This window comes from Pararge aegeria, chromosome 16 (assembly GCF_905163445.1).
Source record: "Pararge aegeria chromosome 16, ilParAegt1.1, whole genome shotgun sequence".
Lineage (NCBI taxonomy): Eukaryota > Metazoa > Arthropoda > Insecta > Lepidoptera > Nymphalidae > Pararge > Pararge aegeria.
The window spans coordinates 6,480,606-6,498,114 of NC_053195.1; the positions used below are offsets into that span (position 1 = coordinate 6,480,606).

Consider the following 17,509-nt stretch of genomic DNA (forward strand, 5'->3'; position numbering starts at 1 on the left):
TAACAACAAGATCTGATGTTAATTCAATATTAAGTTCAAACCGCAAGTTTCATGGGACAAACCATTGCAACCAATATTGTGAATTAATTTTCTACCGACCATCCTGAATTTATGAAACGATTAGTCAGAAGGACAACGATTTCAATCAAATATTTGATTATTGTTGTGGATTATGTTATGCTTTTATCACAGTTCGCAAAATTCCCCTTGCACTTTGTTAAAACGTAACAGTTTAATTTTATATAATCAATAACCAAACACTTGATAAGATAATATCAGCCGTGATAATACTAATCAATAATCAATGTCCAACAGTATTCGCATTTCCCTCATTATTATCGCAATGTATAGACGCACTTAGATAATCCTGATATTAAATGGATACAAAAGCATTACACCCTATTTATCAAAAACAATTCGCTAAACTACATGAAAAAATTCAAAACAAATATGATGAAATGCAAAAGAAACTTGAGAAATCCAGATCAATCGATGCCCTAACAACCTTAAACGGTGATTATGATTACAAACAGAAAAAATATGACAGTGTGTGTGATTTAAGTAAGGTGGTTAAGGATTTATATACTAGTGAAATTGGAACAAAAGGTAATCTTCAAGCTATTGCATTTCAAGATAATCACAAAGAAGTTACATTCCAAGAAATTATTTTTAAGGAATCGTTTGTTACTGAGACTGACTCATTACTAAGTATTAGTGATAAATTCGATAGCGAGAATGAAGTTGACAGTCCAATTAACAATAATCATAGCAATCATTTCTTCGGAAGTAATGATTTTAAAACCAGTCTTGAATCGTAAGTAATATAAAAGCATGTTTAAATTTATATTGAATATGAAGTCATAACTATATAGTATTAGAGACAACTAACGGCATTAATGTTAATTTAAGCTTGAACGATACCAAAGAGAGTGACGGCTCATCAGAGCCTATCACACCAATAAATAAATCATTAAGGAGTAAAATAAAGTCTAAATTAAAAAAAAGACAAAAAGAAAAGGAACTCAAAGAAAAAGAAAAACAAAACAAAAAAGAATCCCGTGATAAAGTTGAAAAAGTACGTACACAGATTTATAAATTGCGAGTTTATTTAATAATTATAATCGGTAAAGATTATATTGCTGTTACTCTTCCAAACTAATATTTTAATACCAGGAACAAGCTTAATTACCTACTAAAATTTCTTAAAAGTACACTTACAATAACGTTATTATATTTTGCAGTATATTTTATCTAATACCACCAAATACAATATTGTCAAAACAAGCAAAAAAAACAAGGTTGCAACAGTTACTATGGCTTTAATTGAAGTCACAGGATTAGATGAGAACGTCGATGAAAAAACGCGTGTCTTGTTATTTAGATTTAGGTAAATATACAAATTTGCACATAAATTGACATATTACATAAACGTCAAATAAACAATTTTGACTATTTAAACATTTTAGGTTAGGTGCCGAAAAGCGCAAGTCGAAGATCGTTAAGTCGGATTCTACACCAGTTAAATTTCAAGAATTATTTAATTTTAACTTACTTGACGATGAATATTTATTAGAAATAACGTTATGGGATAAAGAATTACTCATCGGCAGGTAAGGAATTTTTTCTTATAAAGCATGATATTATTTTTATCAAGTCAATCCTTATCCCTAATACCCTACTAACTATAATATTATAAATGTCAATGTAAGTTTGTTTGTTACGCTTTCACGCAAAAACTTCTTAACGGATCCTCATGAAACTTTGTACACATATTCTTGGAAGTGTTAGAAGTAATATAGGATACTTTTTATCCCGACATTCAGCTCGGTTCCTTTGGGAGTAGGGGATGAAAGTGTTTGACGATTTTACACCCTAACTCCGAGAAATTATAACCGATTTAAACGATTATTTTTGTACTATAGAGGTTATAATATGTGTTTAATTTTGCCAAAACTGTGGTTGGAGATAGAGGACAGAACTCCTCAGCGGACAGCAGCAAACCCGTCATTTAAGGCTTAGAGATACTGAATACTTAAATTTTTTTTAGAACTACAATTAAATTTAATGCCTCATCAAAAAACAAAATCAAACGCAGACGAAGTCGCGGGCAACAGCTAGAGTTACATAAAAATAAATTATTTCAGAAGTTTATTGGACTTGTCCCAATTTGAAAAAGAAAAAACACATAAAATGCAAATACACTTAGAAGGAGAAATTAAAGAAATTGAAGTATTGATTGTCCTAACTATAAGTGGAACAACCATGTTAAATACTGTTTTTAATGACAGCGAATATGAAAAAAAGAAAAGGGAATATTTGCTACAGCACAAATATGTAAGTAAATTATTATATAGTAAGCATTTTTAATGTTATTGCTTAAATTATTTTGGCATTAAAGAATGGATAACAAAATCCGTTTTTGGAGCGATGGGTACGCATTTATACTTTAAGTGCTCAAGAGAGTACCTTAATAATGAGGTAGGTCTAGCCAAATTTAATTAGTTACTTGGTTACAAGATATAATTGTTAAAAAATTTTAAAATCATTATTAAATAAACGTCATTATTATTAATATAAGCTAATTAGAATTCTAAAAGTAAAAATATTTTTTCAGACTTGGTACCGACTGTGTGATGACTTTTCAAATGTAGGCTTTCTTCAAGTTATAGTTTATGGAGCAAAGGGTCTATCCGGACAAGATTGTTTCTGTATTCTTAAGCTCGACCACCAGAGGGTGCAGACGCAAACAGATTACAAAACTAACGATCCCAGTTGGATGAAGATATTCTCATTGTAAATATAATTATTGTATACTAAAAACATTAACTTTAATAACTGTATTGATTAACATAGGAAAGAAAATTATTATCATAGGGTATTATTAGATATCAGCCTTATTATTTCAGATAATGTTCCAAGTATATTACTATTAACAGTTGCAGTTGTGGCCATATAAATTAGAACGTTTTGAAGTTCGAGATTTTTATCTAAACCATGTCTTGTTTAGGTTTGTGGTTCTTTCTTAGAAGTAACTAGATATGTTATGAATTAACCACATAAATAGAGCAAATGGTATTAGGACAAGCTGCTCGACAGTTGTTTTATATGAAACTTAGAATAAATAAGTAACATTAATGTAAAGTGCCTAAAGAAATAAGGCGTCGTATCCGACGTTTTCTATTAGAAAACACTATGTTTATCTATGCTCGTCAGAAAAAAGAACATTTTTTTAATGTCTCACTGTCCAGTTTTCATACCTTTGGCATCGATTCAACATAGTTAACTTCCTTGCTAACCTTCCGTGCAACTTTTTTCCATCAAACGCCTTCGAATAGTGCGTGGCGAGATTACTGAGGGTGGTTTTCAATAGAATATTCTTTTCTCAGCTCATTAGACCCTTTAAGAGGATTTTGTTTTGCCAAACGAACCAAATTTCGATCAATTATGAAAATTAAGCTATATATCATGGAATTCCGCAAAGTAACGCTTGCTTCTATCCGATATTTCTATAATCTCGACGAGAAGACTTTCTCTGTTTTGGTACACGCAGAAGATAAGAATTAGTTTAATACGTGGCAAAATGCTTCACAACGTGGAAACCATAGCAGATGGTCGGCTATCTTTTTATACGACAAACTCTTCTCGCGAAGTTTTATTAATATTTCCCTTGTAGATTTATCACAACTTTTATTTTTTCCCGCAGTTTTCATATGAAGCAATCACCTTTAAAACTTTTACAGCACTAAAGGTACAAAAATTATACATTGTTCGTATAATTTTCAAGTAGAGTGAAACTTAAATTTGAAAAAAAAAAAAAATATGTGAGCGTTAAATCAAATTATGTGACCAGCCGGTATGTAGTAGTTATTACCAGGTTCAGATGTAATGTAAAAAGTTTATCTATTTATTTTTTAGCCAATCATGTGTATCAATGAATACACCGCTAGTATGGAACAGTTTTGTGATACCAAGTGAAACACAAAAAGAATACATGCAATTAGTTTTACTTGTTAGTTCGAAACATTATTTCCTTTAAATAAGCTTTTTTTTGACCACCACTGTATATGCAAAATAATTTAAATCTATATACGTAATAAGGCTGGAGAGTTTGTGTTTTTATAAAAAGTGCTAATAGCCCAATTCTTGAGGAAGATTAAAAAGGCTTTGTAGCAGCACGCTACAACTCTTATTGGTCGAATAGGCGTTGTGATGCAGTGGGTCTAACTATAAAAGTTTGGACAGGACTAATTTAATCATCAGAAATTGTCGCAGCAAACCGCTAATGATTCATATATTTTCATGTTTCAGTACAGTTACAGACATTACCTCTATTTTGGAAGTGATAATTGTTGATGAAAAAAAATGTGAAGAAGTGGGAAGAATTTCTAAACCACTACTAAAAATACAACCCGGTAAAAAATGGTATGCTCTAAAAGACAGCCTTCTTAAAGAAAGAGCGAGAGGTCAAAATCCAAGGATTTTGATAGAGTTTAATGTGGCTTGGAATCTTGTAAGTTTTTTAAGTAGGTCAATGTAATATTTCAAATGAATGTTATTTATTTATAGATAATATTAAAATATCCAATCTAATTTAGGTTATTCTATCTCTCATTGTTCTAGTTTAAAGGTGCGATTCGAGTACTTAATCCTAAAGAACCGAATTATTTAGAAACTGATGAAAAATTAGACAGACATATTTTTGCAAAGAACCTAACAAGAGCCAAAGCTGTTACAACATGGATTATAAACACTTTCAAAATTTATAAGTATGAGATTATTTTTTTTAACAGTTTCGATTACTTTAAGAAAGCTTAGATATTTGCCCAATAGATTTTATTGTATTGTAAGTTAAGTATATACCTTCTAAGTAAACTAACCCTGACATTATAAGTGTACAAGAACCCTCATCTAACGGTCAGTGCTCTTTTAAGGATTTCTAGTTTCTTATATTGTAAATTTAATCAATTTAATGGATTTTACTTTAATGTAATGATTATGTTAACAGAACCTGCTTTGAATGGGAATCAATGAAATTGAATGTAGTGTCCCTGATCATATGGCTCGCGTTCTGTTTCTACGCAGAAATGTGGATGATGCCCCTGTTATTACTGATACCATTTTTTTGGTACAAACCAGAGGAATACACTATATTGGATTGTATGTTGCCATTGTACTAATTAATTTGTTTGGTTCCAATTTTATTTTATTCTTTAACAATTTTCTCTCCCACAGGGAAAACAAAACTCATGCATGAAATCGGCTCAGACAGTAGTGCAGATTCTAAAACTGAAAAGGTATAAAAATCCAATATTATATATAATATCCTTAAAAGTTTCTACATGATTGAAATAATAGCGATTTTTGTAGTGAAAAACTAAAAAGAATCTTATCATCCTAAATTTGGTAGTTACTAATGAGTAAATTTTATTTTAACATCGATTCCAGCCAAATGGAACCGCGAAACTAACTGGTTTTCTTTTTGATTATGATTCACAAAATAGGTGAACATGCAGCTAAGTAGCTATATGTTATATCTACCTTGAAATTTTTTATACTTCTGTAAAGTTTTGGTGAAAATTTCAGGAAGAAAAAAACCCATCTTTACTACAAAAAATAAATAGCCTTCAGGAAATAATTCAATCAATCCAAAACATAATTGGAAAAGTTGCAAGTACAGGTGAAAGTATCAAAAAGTGGGTATAGTTATTAATTTTATTACTTGTATCTAATACAACTATGTTATCTAACGATTCATACTTTTGTAATAATTCTTCTGTTTCAGTTTGTTCAACTTTACAGTTCCCTTCGTCAGTTGTTTGGCTATATTTTTAATCATAGTTATTGCTTTTGTCATGTACTTGATACCATTTAACTACATTTGCATGATGTGGGGTAAGTATTTCTTATTTAATTTCTTCATTCTTTAATTATTTTTAATAAATTAAATCTTTTCTAATACACTATTTCATATTCTTCAACAGCTGTCAATAAATTTGTAAAAAAAATATTTCGTCCAAACAGAATACGTAACAATGAAATGATGGATTTGCTCTCGAGAGTCCCCGATGACGAGACTTTGGTATGTATTATATTAGCTGCAAATCCATTTTATACCTACCCAAAATTAGAAACCATGATCGTTACGATAACTAGCCCCTAAACCTAGCCATTTCGAGACCTCTACAGGGCACGGGCTTCCTCTCACAATCAAAAAGGTTAACGCCGTCGGTCGAAAGTGAAGCAATCCGAACCACAAGGCTATCACCGCTAAACTAAACGTATACAACTGAAAAATTAACACAAAAAGCAATTTATTGACCCCGCGAAAAATCAATAGAAATTGGAAGTCTCGTGAGGTCTCTACCAAAGAATCACAAATGAAAGTTTATCTCTAGCAACTAAGTACGGTGCGGGAGTACCACCAACATCATTCGACAATAAATCATTCTATTTTTATCGTTCTCAAACTTAGATTACCCATTTTCTATTATGATTATGTATTTGCAATCATAAAAATTGTTTCGTAAGGCAAAATTTAAGATGACACAATTATTTTATAATTATTAGATATAAATATAAAATAAAATAAATATTAATCTAATTCAGACAGGTGCCCATTTGCAATTAGTGTTGAATTGTTAGAACGTAGTATTACGTAACTTTTTTTTTAAAACCACCTTTTATTTTCAGATCGAATGCGAAGATTTACCTCTTGGTCATATATCGGACGATAATGAAAATTAATGGAAAATGATCTGAATTGTTAAGAATCTTTTACGTATGAAATATGTAATATGTGTTGAATAAAAATTAATTATTGTTCACTTGTTCTATTTTTAATCAATGCTATATATTATAGAATATATCATATATATTATAGAATGTACGAAATGAAAAGATATAAATGTAAAAAAAATTTGCTGTTCAATGGTCTTATTTTTTCAATCTCGTTAAACACCAGCGTTTGCGTCAGTATAAGGTCAGGTCACTTTGAATTTATATGCTATGTCAAAAAACCTACCTTTATAATAACAGGCTATAGAACCTATATCTAATTTGTAGGTTTTTATGTAGATATTAACCAGGATCCAGGTATAATTTTAATTCGATAACTACTTTATTCTGACTTCCGATAAAAATTTAACTTTTCTCTCACACAGAGTAACTTACCCAATTATTCAGAGGGGATAGCTATAATAAGCCTCTAAAAAAAACAATCAAAGTAAAGAAATTAATAATATTATGAATGACAGGCACTCCAAAAAGTTATTTTGTTCCTGGGGTTTGTTAAATATTATGCCAGATCAATATTGGTGCTACTTTCAAATTAACTATAAATAAGATTATCAGTTGCCTTATTTACTTATCAGGATTATCCTGGGCTTAATCAGCTATAGTGCTGTAATACTTATCAAACTATGGCATATAGACAATTATATTGCTCTGTGAATTGATTGACTTCCTGAGTGTATACCATTATTAGGGGTTTGCAGTTGTTTTCTCGCGTTGTTTTCTTGCATTGTGTTTTATTATCTCGTTATCCTTGGTAATCCATTCTAATTTACTAATTCTTAATGACTGCCATGTTACTCTGTCATTTAGATTTACATCCAAATAAGATATATTCTTATTTATAACGCTCTTTTATTCAACTCGTTTGTTTGGTATTTATTTAAACTCAATAACTAAAGTTTTCACTATTCAGATTGTATAAATATATAGATAAGGTGAACAGAAACAACAAATAATAATAAAAAACTATTTTTAAAATAATTTAATTTAAAATTTATGAATAATACTACCTGCTAACAATTTATATAAATCATTTATTTGTATATTTCTCATGATATAATGTAGATCAACTCATAACATCAAATAAGTCTAACGAATATAAAGCTAATTTATAAATAAAAATCACAGGCTAGGTATATGATGAAAATTGGTTTCTACAAGATTGTGTATATTTCCAATTTAAAAAAAAAACCTATTAATCTAGATAATTATATTCGATCCAAGCCTTTCGAACTCGTTCGCAAAGTAAATCATATCCTTGTGTTCGAGAGCTGAGTTTTGAAAGACAATGCGGAAAAAGTTTACCAGGTTACCCTGCGGCTGATACGTAACCATCATACTCCCTTCCTTTATCATTCGTTCCTTTATTTTCGGCGCGACTTTATGTAACCTTTCATAGTAGTCCGGCTCATTTTCGCAGCCTCGAAGACACTTAGGGATATACCAGAACATAATGTTTGTACATTCTGGTTTCGGAATAACGAGTCGAAAGCCATCTCTCTGTTTGATGTGTTCGAGGAAGTAGCTCGCGTTGTCGAAAAGTTTTTCGATGTGTTTCTCGAACCCTTCGCTACCTTTTGCCTTCCACATGAACCAAAATTTCAAAACATCAGCCCTGCGTCCGCATTGAATATGCTTATCACCGGTGTCATAGGAAGTATCGTAGAATTTATCTTTTTGGAAAAGATACATTGCGTTTGAAGAATGCGCCTCTTTGAGAACATTCTTGTGTTTGAGTAGGAAAGTAGAACATTGCTGTGGTGCAGCCAGCAGCTTGTGTGGATTCCAAGTCACTGAATCTGCCCTGAAAAGATATACGAAATTTAGACAATGACATGATTTAAATATTGTTTTATGTTTTTTGGCATGATATAAATAACTTTATAATTGTGGCCAGAATGTTTTGAAATTTGAGTTATTGTTCTTATTCTGTAAAGCTTATACAAGTTTTGACCAAAAAAAGGACGAAAGTAAATAATTTGAAAAGTTGTAAATCGCATTCGAAAGTATCTAGTGCAACGCCCATCCCATGATACATAAAATTAATCTTATCGGAATTACAAAATTAATTAATTAAAACCGCTAATCTTATTATTTATCATACTTACAACTCAATTCCATTTAATAAACTCCTATGTCTCCTCGACATTAATGCACCACCTCCCCACGCTGCGTCCACATGTAACCATAGATTATATTTCTGGCAAATACTAGCTATAGGTACTATAGGGTCAAAGGCTCCAAAAACAGTTGTACCAGAAGTAGAAGTTACTAGGAATGGCGTTGCCCCATCGTCTATAGCTTCATTAATTTTTCTCTCTAAGTCGTTGACATCCATTCGACCATTGTCGTCAGCTTTTACCAGTATACAATTATCACTACCAATGCCCATGAAGACGGCCATCTTTTTTGTAGAATAGTGAGCTAATTCTGACGTGAAGATCACTAGCCTAGGCACTGCATTAACGCCTTTATTCTGTAACATTAACGTTATAATTAAACGATTGTGACTTACAAATTTTATTTAATAAATTTTTATGTCATTGTTTTTAAATTAGTAAAGCAGCGAGTAATCTAATATTTTAAGTTCCCTTTAATGACATATTATTAAACCAAGGTTTCTAATGCACGCGATAAAATAATAACCAGAAAACGGGGTTAAGGTGATCACCAAACGCTTCCTTCAAACCAATAAAAAATTCTGAGATTAAATAACTACATTACAAAGAAATAAGAAGTTTATTACATGCATAAAAACCCAACGGACCATAATGAACCATTGCGAAGGACAATAATAATTGCCTGTTGCGCATTTTTTTGTTATGAATGTATCTCGATAGTTGTAACTTCCAAGTTTTGCTCGCTGCATATGGGTTCACCCACTTCGAATAACCTGTATGTATTAACAAACTTCTTCCTTCTTTCCTTTTCCTATTAAGAAACGTATGTACCTTCTACGTGAGACAAAACTTCCTCTTTCGTTCTTGATTTCTTTTAAAATGACCTATACCTACAATATATGGAACGCATTTTTTTTACTTTGCTCATTTTTAATTTTGCAAGGCAAATGTTTGCAATATAAGAATGTGTTCGGAAAACTTGGTGGCCAAAACTTTTCCCCAAAATCCCTCAGTACGTGGAGGTCTTCAAAAAGAATGTGTTGCCAGTACTCTATGTTTTACATTAGAAGAAATTTGGATAATTTACTACGCTTACAGCACCCGCTATGAATTCAAATAGGAGGAAATCAGTGAAGTTATAAAATCTTATTAACATTAAGTCAAAGAAGGAAATGATCTTTTGAAAAACCCCTGCCATGTTAACGCATTTTTGCCGTTGCATTATCAACATATATTTATGATATCATTAGCAATTATTAAAACTTTTTTCATAGGTATCCATAATCCGTGTGGCGATGATAGATATATACAGTTGTCACCACCTTGTCCCCTTCCCGCGGGTTTTATACGAGTTGACTAAGGGAATATAACAGAAAACGGCAAGCAGCGTCCTCTGTACTACTTTACCATCTACTGCGTCAACCACCACCACTACCTGTCCAGCATGATGATTATGTGCAAACCTTCACGTCTACTTAGTCCGTTTAGTCCAGCAGTGGACTATAGGTTATTGATGATCCATAGACCTTACTAACCTTAGTCTCTGGATAAAAATAGAACCGAGCGCAGCTTATGGCGTAACCGTTAGCTATGGATCCTCCGGGACAGAATATTCCATCGCCGTCGCCTTCGGGCCATCCAACGATCGAGCGCATCTCACGCAGAACCTCTTCTTCCATTAAAGTGAATACTGGAGCAACTTCGAAGGTGTAGACACTAGGATTCAAGGCGTCGGTAAGCCACTGCCCGATGAGACCATATGGATCAACAGACGAGAAAAGCTGATTCACGAAGTAAGGGTGTGCTGTGTTAACAGAGTAGCGCGCTACCTAGAAAGAGATGGAACGAGAATGAAAATTTAGATAAAGAAATAAAATATACTTCGACAATACAGACATCGCCATCAAGTACCAAACTAAGCGTAGCTTGTGTTATGTGTACTAAGACGACTGATGAGTATTTTTATGCATAATATACACTTAACAAAAAGACACTTAAAAAAAATATTTTTTATCACACAATCATTTTCCAGTTTCTGGGAATCGAACCCAGAAAGCAAGGTCGCTAACTACTGCTCCAATCGGCCGCTAATAGATCATTATCATACCTCACTAAGTCAATAAACTGTATTTCATCACCATCAACCCATTACTGGGCACAGGTCTCCCGGTACTATGTCGCGTAGAAGCCGATGAACAGTATGGGTTAAATACAACTGCCATACCCCGTAGATGGATAAGATAAATACGTAAAAGCTTTTATTATACAATACTAAGAATACCAAAAATACCAAAAATAAAACAAACAAAAATCAAATCAGATCAATAAAATCAAAATAAGACCCGTATCACTCGGTCAAAAATTATTTTTATATAATCTTTGAAGCGCTCATATATGTATATTTACATCATTGTGGGGTGATGAACTGCGTTCGCCAACTTAAAGCTACAGCTACGAGAGTTCCAAACGCGGCCACGTCTAAGAAGAGCCCAAAATAAACTTACCGGATATTTTTTTTTGTTATTACCATCTATCAGTTAATTAATATTTACCTATGAAGTAAGAGCAATTCTTTTATCGCTTCAGTATTCTTTAATATTATAATAGGACGTTTCTATAAGCTCACGTTTTATATTATATATTTTGATGGACTCCTGCACTCCCTCCCTCTCCCCATAATAACAAATTCTAATCAAAATTAGATATATCAAACTATTCCATATAGACATCGGAAACAAAAACTTCATGAGTTTCAAATAACGCGCCTCTTCGCCACAAAAGCTCCAGATCAAATGAAATCTATGAGTTAAAAGCAGAGGATATACCTGCTGGTACCTGGTCCCGATACTCAACTTAAATATGAACTCCTAGAAACACTAAATGGTTTGTTTTATGGCCTCACACAATCATCGTACAATCTACTATTTTTGGATTTAGAATATTATAATGTTAACTATTATACTAGTAAGTATTTCTTTTTTTTTAAATAGACAAGCAGAGATAAAACTAATTTGCATACAATTGGGTGACGACTGATGATGAGATGGACAGCCTCAGATTCCAAAATTACAAAAGCCAAAGTTTCTTCCATATAATGCGAACTTAAAACTCACTTTCCAAATTTTTATTACCATTAATAATATTACGTCTAGATAATTTTTTTAGATACTGCATCAAAAGGTCAATGATATTATTAGATTAAAAAAGTAAGACAAAACAAAATTAATGTTGCAATTCATAAAAACATTCGAATAAATTATGCAATTCATAATATTATTACGTTCAAGTCAGAACACTAAACTAAAATTCCTTTATAATAATTACGTGTTAACTTCCTTTTTAACAAAATTTTTAATCTTGATCTGAATGATAATTAAGTTACTGTTGTTGAACTTTTTGGTTTTATAATGATTTACCCACCGATTTACCTACCGAACGTGTAAAATATTTTTATAATGTGTCTGAATAATATATCTAATATTTAAAATTCTCGTGTCACAGTGTTCAGGGACAAACTTCTCGTGACGGCTTGGCTTGACGGATTGTTATAAAATACTTTGCATATTCGATAGGTATGAGAATCTGTCGGGGATCTATTTTTCAACCCCTAAATGATAATGATTACCCACCTCTAAATACGTATGTACATAAGGTAAGTTGTTTTGTTTTTATTTATGTTACGTAGTGTATTTTTGTTTTAATTTTCTTATTTGATTTTCTTTTGGGTTTGTTATGTCATATGTATTGTATAGTATAGGCCTTGTTGCAATGCAAATAAATAAAATTTAAATAAAAAAAATATTGCGTCTACATAAATATATTTATCTGTCGGTTTCCTACTATATAGATGTTATAATGTGTTTAATGTTTTTATATTTTTTCTTTATTACGCCAATTTATAATTTTCTTTCAAAAATAAGATATCAAAATTACACAAATGCGAGTAAAAATCGCAAAAAATGCCTCATGGGTTTTAGTTTCAATTTGAACCTAGTTCTATACTGTGCAATAAATTATTAAATCAGGCAATGTAGATAATTTACTTACATCAGCCATTATAGCCAGTAGCTCCTCGTGAGACATAGGCCCATGTCGAGGCTTCAAGTCTATCGCCTTCTTGATATCCTCAGGTGCCGACCACTCAACCACTTTTGACGTCCTCGTAGCCCTACCAAAGACAACTCTTTCTACTAGAAGATCTACCGCCCGCCTTATAAAATCTTCATGTTTCGATCTCTCGGTGAGACTTTGAAACAGGCTTTCTTCCTTTCTTCCTTCTCCCGCTACAATAATATTTGAATCGGCAGGCATGTTTATTTATTTTTAAAACAATGATTTGTTTTTGTATTGACTACTTGCGTCGGTTGCGGGCGGCCGCTGCCATTAGACGTACGATTTTGATCCGTAACTATACGCGTAGCCTTCTTAAATACTTCGCGTCAGCATCAATTCACTTTGTAAGGTTATTATGCTTTAGTTGGTGCAGTAACGAATCAAAGAATTAATAATGGTTTGGAATAGGGTTCAAATAGATATAGTGAGGATCTATTTTGTACTAAACGGCAAATATTCCTTTAGAAAAACAAAATTACAATCCATGACAATCTAATTAACTTATCAATCATCATAATAGAAAAACTGAATGGTTATGAATAAACTTTGCTGTGTCTGTTTTTCTGTCCGTCGATCCTTTTGAATCTGAGTCATTTTTCGGAAATTGCTTAGAAAGTACGACTTCGTTTGACGAATTTCAGATTTTTCTTGCGAATATATTTTCCTGCAGCAGTTTATGAACGAAAGCTACAGTATAATGTTATCCAAGAACAGTCATGTTATCGAGTTCCAAACTAACAACATCAATACCTTGATTTCATTTTTAGATCTTCTATGCATAATTTACCCTATTTGATTACTTAGGAATAGAGTATAGTTTTAGGCAAGAGATTTGGTAGCGAAAATTTTTATAGTTATTACTATAAAAAATAAAAAACCTTATATTCCACACCAAACAGATCTTCAGCAATGTACCCTCTACGCATGTTTCGCTCCGAAACAGGAGCATCCTCAGGAGATGTTGATTTTACAATGAATAATTGTTACTTAAGTACCTTACGTACCTTCACTGTGAAGGATTGAAGAAATTATAAATTACACCATACAGATTCTCCTGCTTTTCGCGGAGTATAGCAAATTAAGCTTGATTTTCATGATACAATTGCTCGAACCGATTTTTTGCAAAAAGATAATTAAACAGTGTGACATATTACATCATGGATTTCCGCAAAGTAACGCCAGCTTCCATCCAATATTCGAACAATTGTTCCGTTGCTGCGTAAAAGAAAGACCCAAAAATTCACATTCGCATTAACAACCTTCTAAGCAAGATTACAATGTAATCTAAGCTCGGTTCCTGTATGCATCATACACTTTCAGGGTCAAAGTCAAAGTCAAAAAATCATCAATTATAATCAACAATAATCTCAATAGGCTCAAATCATTCCATTTTTATAAATTCGTTTCGAATTAACTGCGTATTATTTGGTTCACATTGAACTTGGAATATAATAATTGAATATTTTAGAAGGCCAATTCAGTAGGTAAATAAAATTGAACTTATTTCATATTTTTATTTTATTTATGTACATATAGGTACTAGATAACTATCTTGTTTATTTATTAGTAAGCATGTTTACTACAGACCTAAATACCCCGGGTCCTGTCGAGTAATTTTAAATACTATCACCATCAAGAAAGCTGTAGCTTGTAGCTTTCCTCCGAAAGGGAGCCTGAAGCCGTGAACATTAAGCTATCACTGCACCGAGGGGTTATTACTATTTATAATAATGCAAACTTTTATTTCGCACTTCTACTAAAGAAACAAAATAAAAAGGACATAATAAATTTCGTAGTGACAATCAAAATCAACCAAAATCAGGTCAAATGATGCCACGGATTAGTATGGCCTCAGCAGAAAATATTAAAATAATAATTCAACACGCACACGCATACACGTGTCAAAGTGATTTCATGTCATAAAGTAATCATCAATCATTTTTCAGTTCATTAATAATTTTTCTATTATTTTTATTTCTTTTGTAGGGATACTACGGCACAAGATCGTCGTGTTTGGAAATCGTTAAAATTGCTGTAGATTTATTTGTACCTATTTTGGTTGAATATAGAGTTGATATAGTATGCCTATAGCAGTGGTCTGCACTTCACACATGCACAAAAGCACTGTCTACCCTAAAATTGATATAGAATTTCTGGCGTTTTATACAATTTGCCTGCTGTATGCATACCTAAGAAACCCAGTGCACGCCACCGACGTATAGTACCTACCACTTATGTAAAAAACCCTAAACTAAATAGATTTTAAAGAAACTTCCGTGTTAAAGACCCTAATATGGTCTATTTTACATTAGCTGGATAAAAGGATCTAAGATTTCAAGCAGTCCCTAGATTTTTATCGTACAAACGCGTATTTGCTTAATGCTATGACATTCTTAATACAAATAAAACAATGAAACCTTCAAAAATGATTATTAAAGAATTAACGAACTGTACCTACGTAGTCCTATTTATAGGTTAACATACATTTATGAACCAAAAATATATGTTATTGAAAAGTATTTTTGGTTATGAGGGTCGGTGTGGCCTAGGTGGCCACGGAATTAAACCGATTGTTCTAGATAAGTAATGTTAACCTAATTTGAAAAATTGACTGGCTTTGAAGGTGTGAAATTATCCTTCAGGTTTCTTTCGCGCCTCTGAACGCTAACCATCAGTCCAGGAAAAAGGGAGTCCCAGCAGTCAATTATTGTGATGAATTTTACATGATTTGTTTCAACGGCTTCATTTTCTGATTTATTACACCATAGATTATTATATCACGTTATATAATGGACGTCCACTGCTTTACAAAGGTATTTTTATGGAGTTCCAAATGACAGTCTTTTGCCGCTTGGGTGCAACGGCCCCCTGCCACTATTCTGATGTCATCTGTTCACCTCGTTGAAGGCCTACCAACGCTGCGTTTACGGGTATGAGATCGCATTTTTAGCACCCAAATGTCTATCATACTTATTATAGAACTGAAAAGTTGGTTTTTACATTTAGTATATACATACACAGCGGTTACAACTTCTTAAAGCCTATACCTCTATTCTTCACCCGAACGCAGATGCAATTTGTCGGTAGGGAGGTAACTAGCCACGGTTCAAGCCTCCCACCAGACCAGCCCAGAGGAAAATAAGAAACTATAAATTCTCAAATTTCCCCTCAAGACCCGACCCGGATCGAACCCAGGATTGGGACCTCCCACGTAAAACCAAAGCGCTTACCGCTGCACCAGGGAGGTCCTCGTTTGCCCAGTAGGCCGAGGATACATTGACAGGTCGAGGATGGCAATGATGATGAAATCCCTACTCGCATGTAATCACGGGTTGTAAATTAAATTTAAAAAAGCACAAGAAGACTAACGCGACGAGAGGGTTCCTTATAATATTTACAAATATTATAATATTTATATAAATGACAACTTCTTCGTACAATTAGTCAACAACAAATAAAAAATGGCACACTCACAATAACATGCACTGTTATGCACGTCAATTAAACTTAAGTTAGCACAAAAAATGTTATAAAAAAATAACAACCTAAAAAATACTTCAAGAAATCGTTTGACTTTTTTTTATAACCAAAGATTCCCAATTTTTCGCTTCATATCGGATCAGATCGCAGATAACGGGGAATTGTATTTTTTATCATTATTCATGATAAGGCAATAACAAAGGAGACTTTATATTTATAAATTCAACCATATATATATATAATATATAATACAAATATAGCCCTTTATAGCCGTTTAATCTTCAATCAGATTATTGTCTTACGTCTTCTTCTATTTCTTAGTCGTGCACTCTTGGCAGAGTGGTCGTGGCTGCTGAGATGAATTCCATGGCGTTAGTCATCATTGGATGGCACGGCTTCCCGCGCGAGTCTACTCCATGTTTGTCACTCATACACAATATACTTCCAAGTAATTCTATCGTAAAATTTCATTTCGGCCACTTTTGCATTGGAATAAAACAGACACTCACATTTAGGTAGAGAACTTTGCTATTCACTCAAAAAACCTACACCGTCTCTAAAACATAAATTGCACACTAAAATGACCAAAAATTCTTTTAGACTTACTGCCAAAAATGAAAAAATTGCATGAAAGAGAGTAAGAAAAATGTAAACGTACTTTTTTTTAAAAAAAATCTTAAAATTTTCATGCCAAAAATAATCGAATCGGCTCAGTTTTAGATGAGAGAGCTAGGGAATACGAAACGTCGGTCGCTCTCCTTATCAGACTTAACGGAAGAAGACATGAAGAGTTCAGGCGCGACTGCAAGCGTTTTGTTCAAATAACTATTCATCCAATTTTTCGCCTCAGGACCATCATCTAAAAGAGAAAAGGAAACAGATATACAAGCATGCCACAGTCCTGAAGTGGCGACCTCAACCGCTCTTCCAATATGAAATTAACAGAACTTTACAAGAAGTAACCTAGGTAGCGTGAAAGGCTTTTCAGATCTCCAAGTTAACAG

The 17,509-nt window shown here is 32.7% G+C and overlaps 2 protein-coding genes across 2 annotated transcripts; one reads left to right on the forward strand and one right to left on the reverse strand.

Annotated features, from left to right (window-relative positions):
• Positions 1-323: 323 nt before the first annotated feature.
• LOC120630383 (multiple C2 and transmembrane domain-containing protein-like) lies at positions 324-6,824 on the forward strand. Its single transcript, XM_039899602.1, has 14 exons — positions 324-814; positions 910-1,075; positions 1,242-1,387; positions 1,467-1,610; positions 2,145-2,334; positions 2,615-2,793; positions 4,309-4,510; positions 4,621-4,766; positions 5,006-5,157; positions 5,233-5,294; positions 5,584-5,693; positions 5,783-5,892; positions 5,982-6,079; positions 6,691-6,824. Exons 1-14 carry the CDS (start codon positions 378-380, stop codon positions 6,742-6,744), a joined length of 2,196 nt encoding a protein of 731 aa, XP_039755536.1. The 5' UTR covers positions 324-377; the 3' UTR covers positions 6,745-6,824.
• A 982-nt stretch (positions 6,825-7,806) lies between these two features.
• Positions 7,807-13,295, reverse strand: LOC120630710 (cysteine sulfinic acid decarboxylase). The gene is made up of 4 exons (XM_039899998.1): positions 12,960-13,295; positions 10,448-10,741; positions 8,901-9,268; positions 7,807-8,596 (listed from the first exon to the last, which is right to left on the reverse strand). Exons 1-4 carry the CDS (start codon positions 13,221-13,223, stop codon positions 7,993-7,995), a joined length of 1,530 nt encoding a protein of 509 aa, XP_039755932.1. The 5' UTR covers positions 13,224-13,295; the 3' UTR covers positions 7,807-7,992.
• Between the last annotated feature and the right edge of the window lie 4,214 nt (positions 13,296-17,509).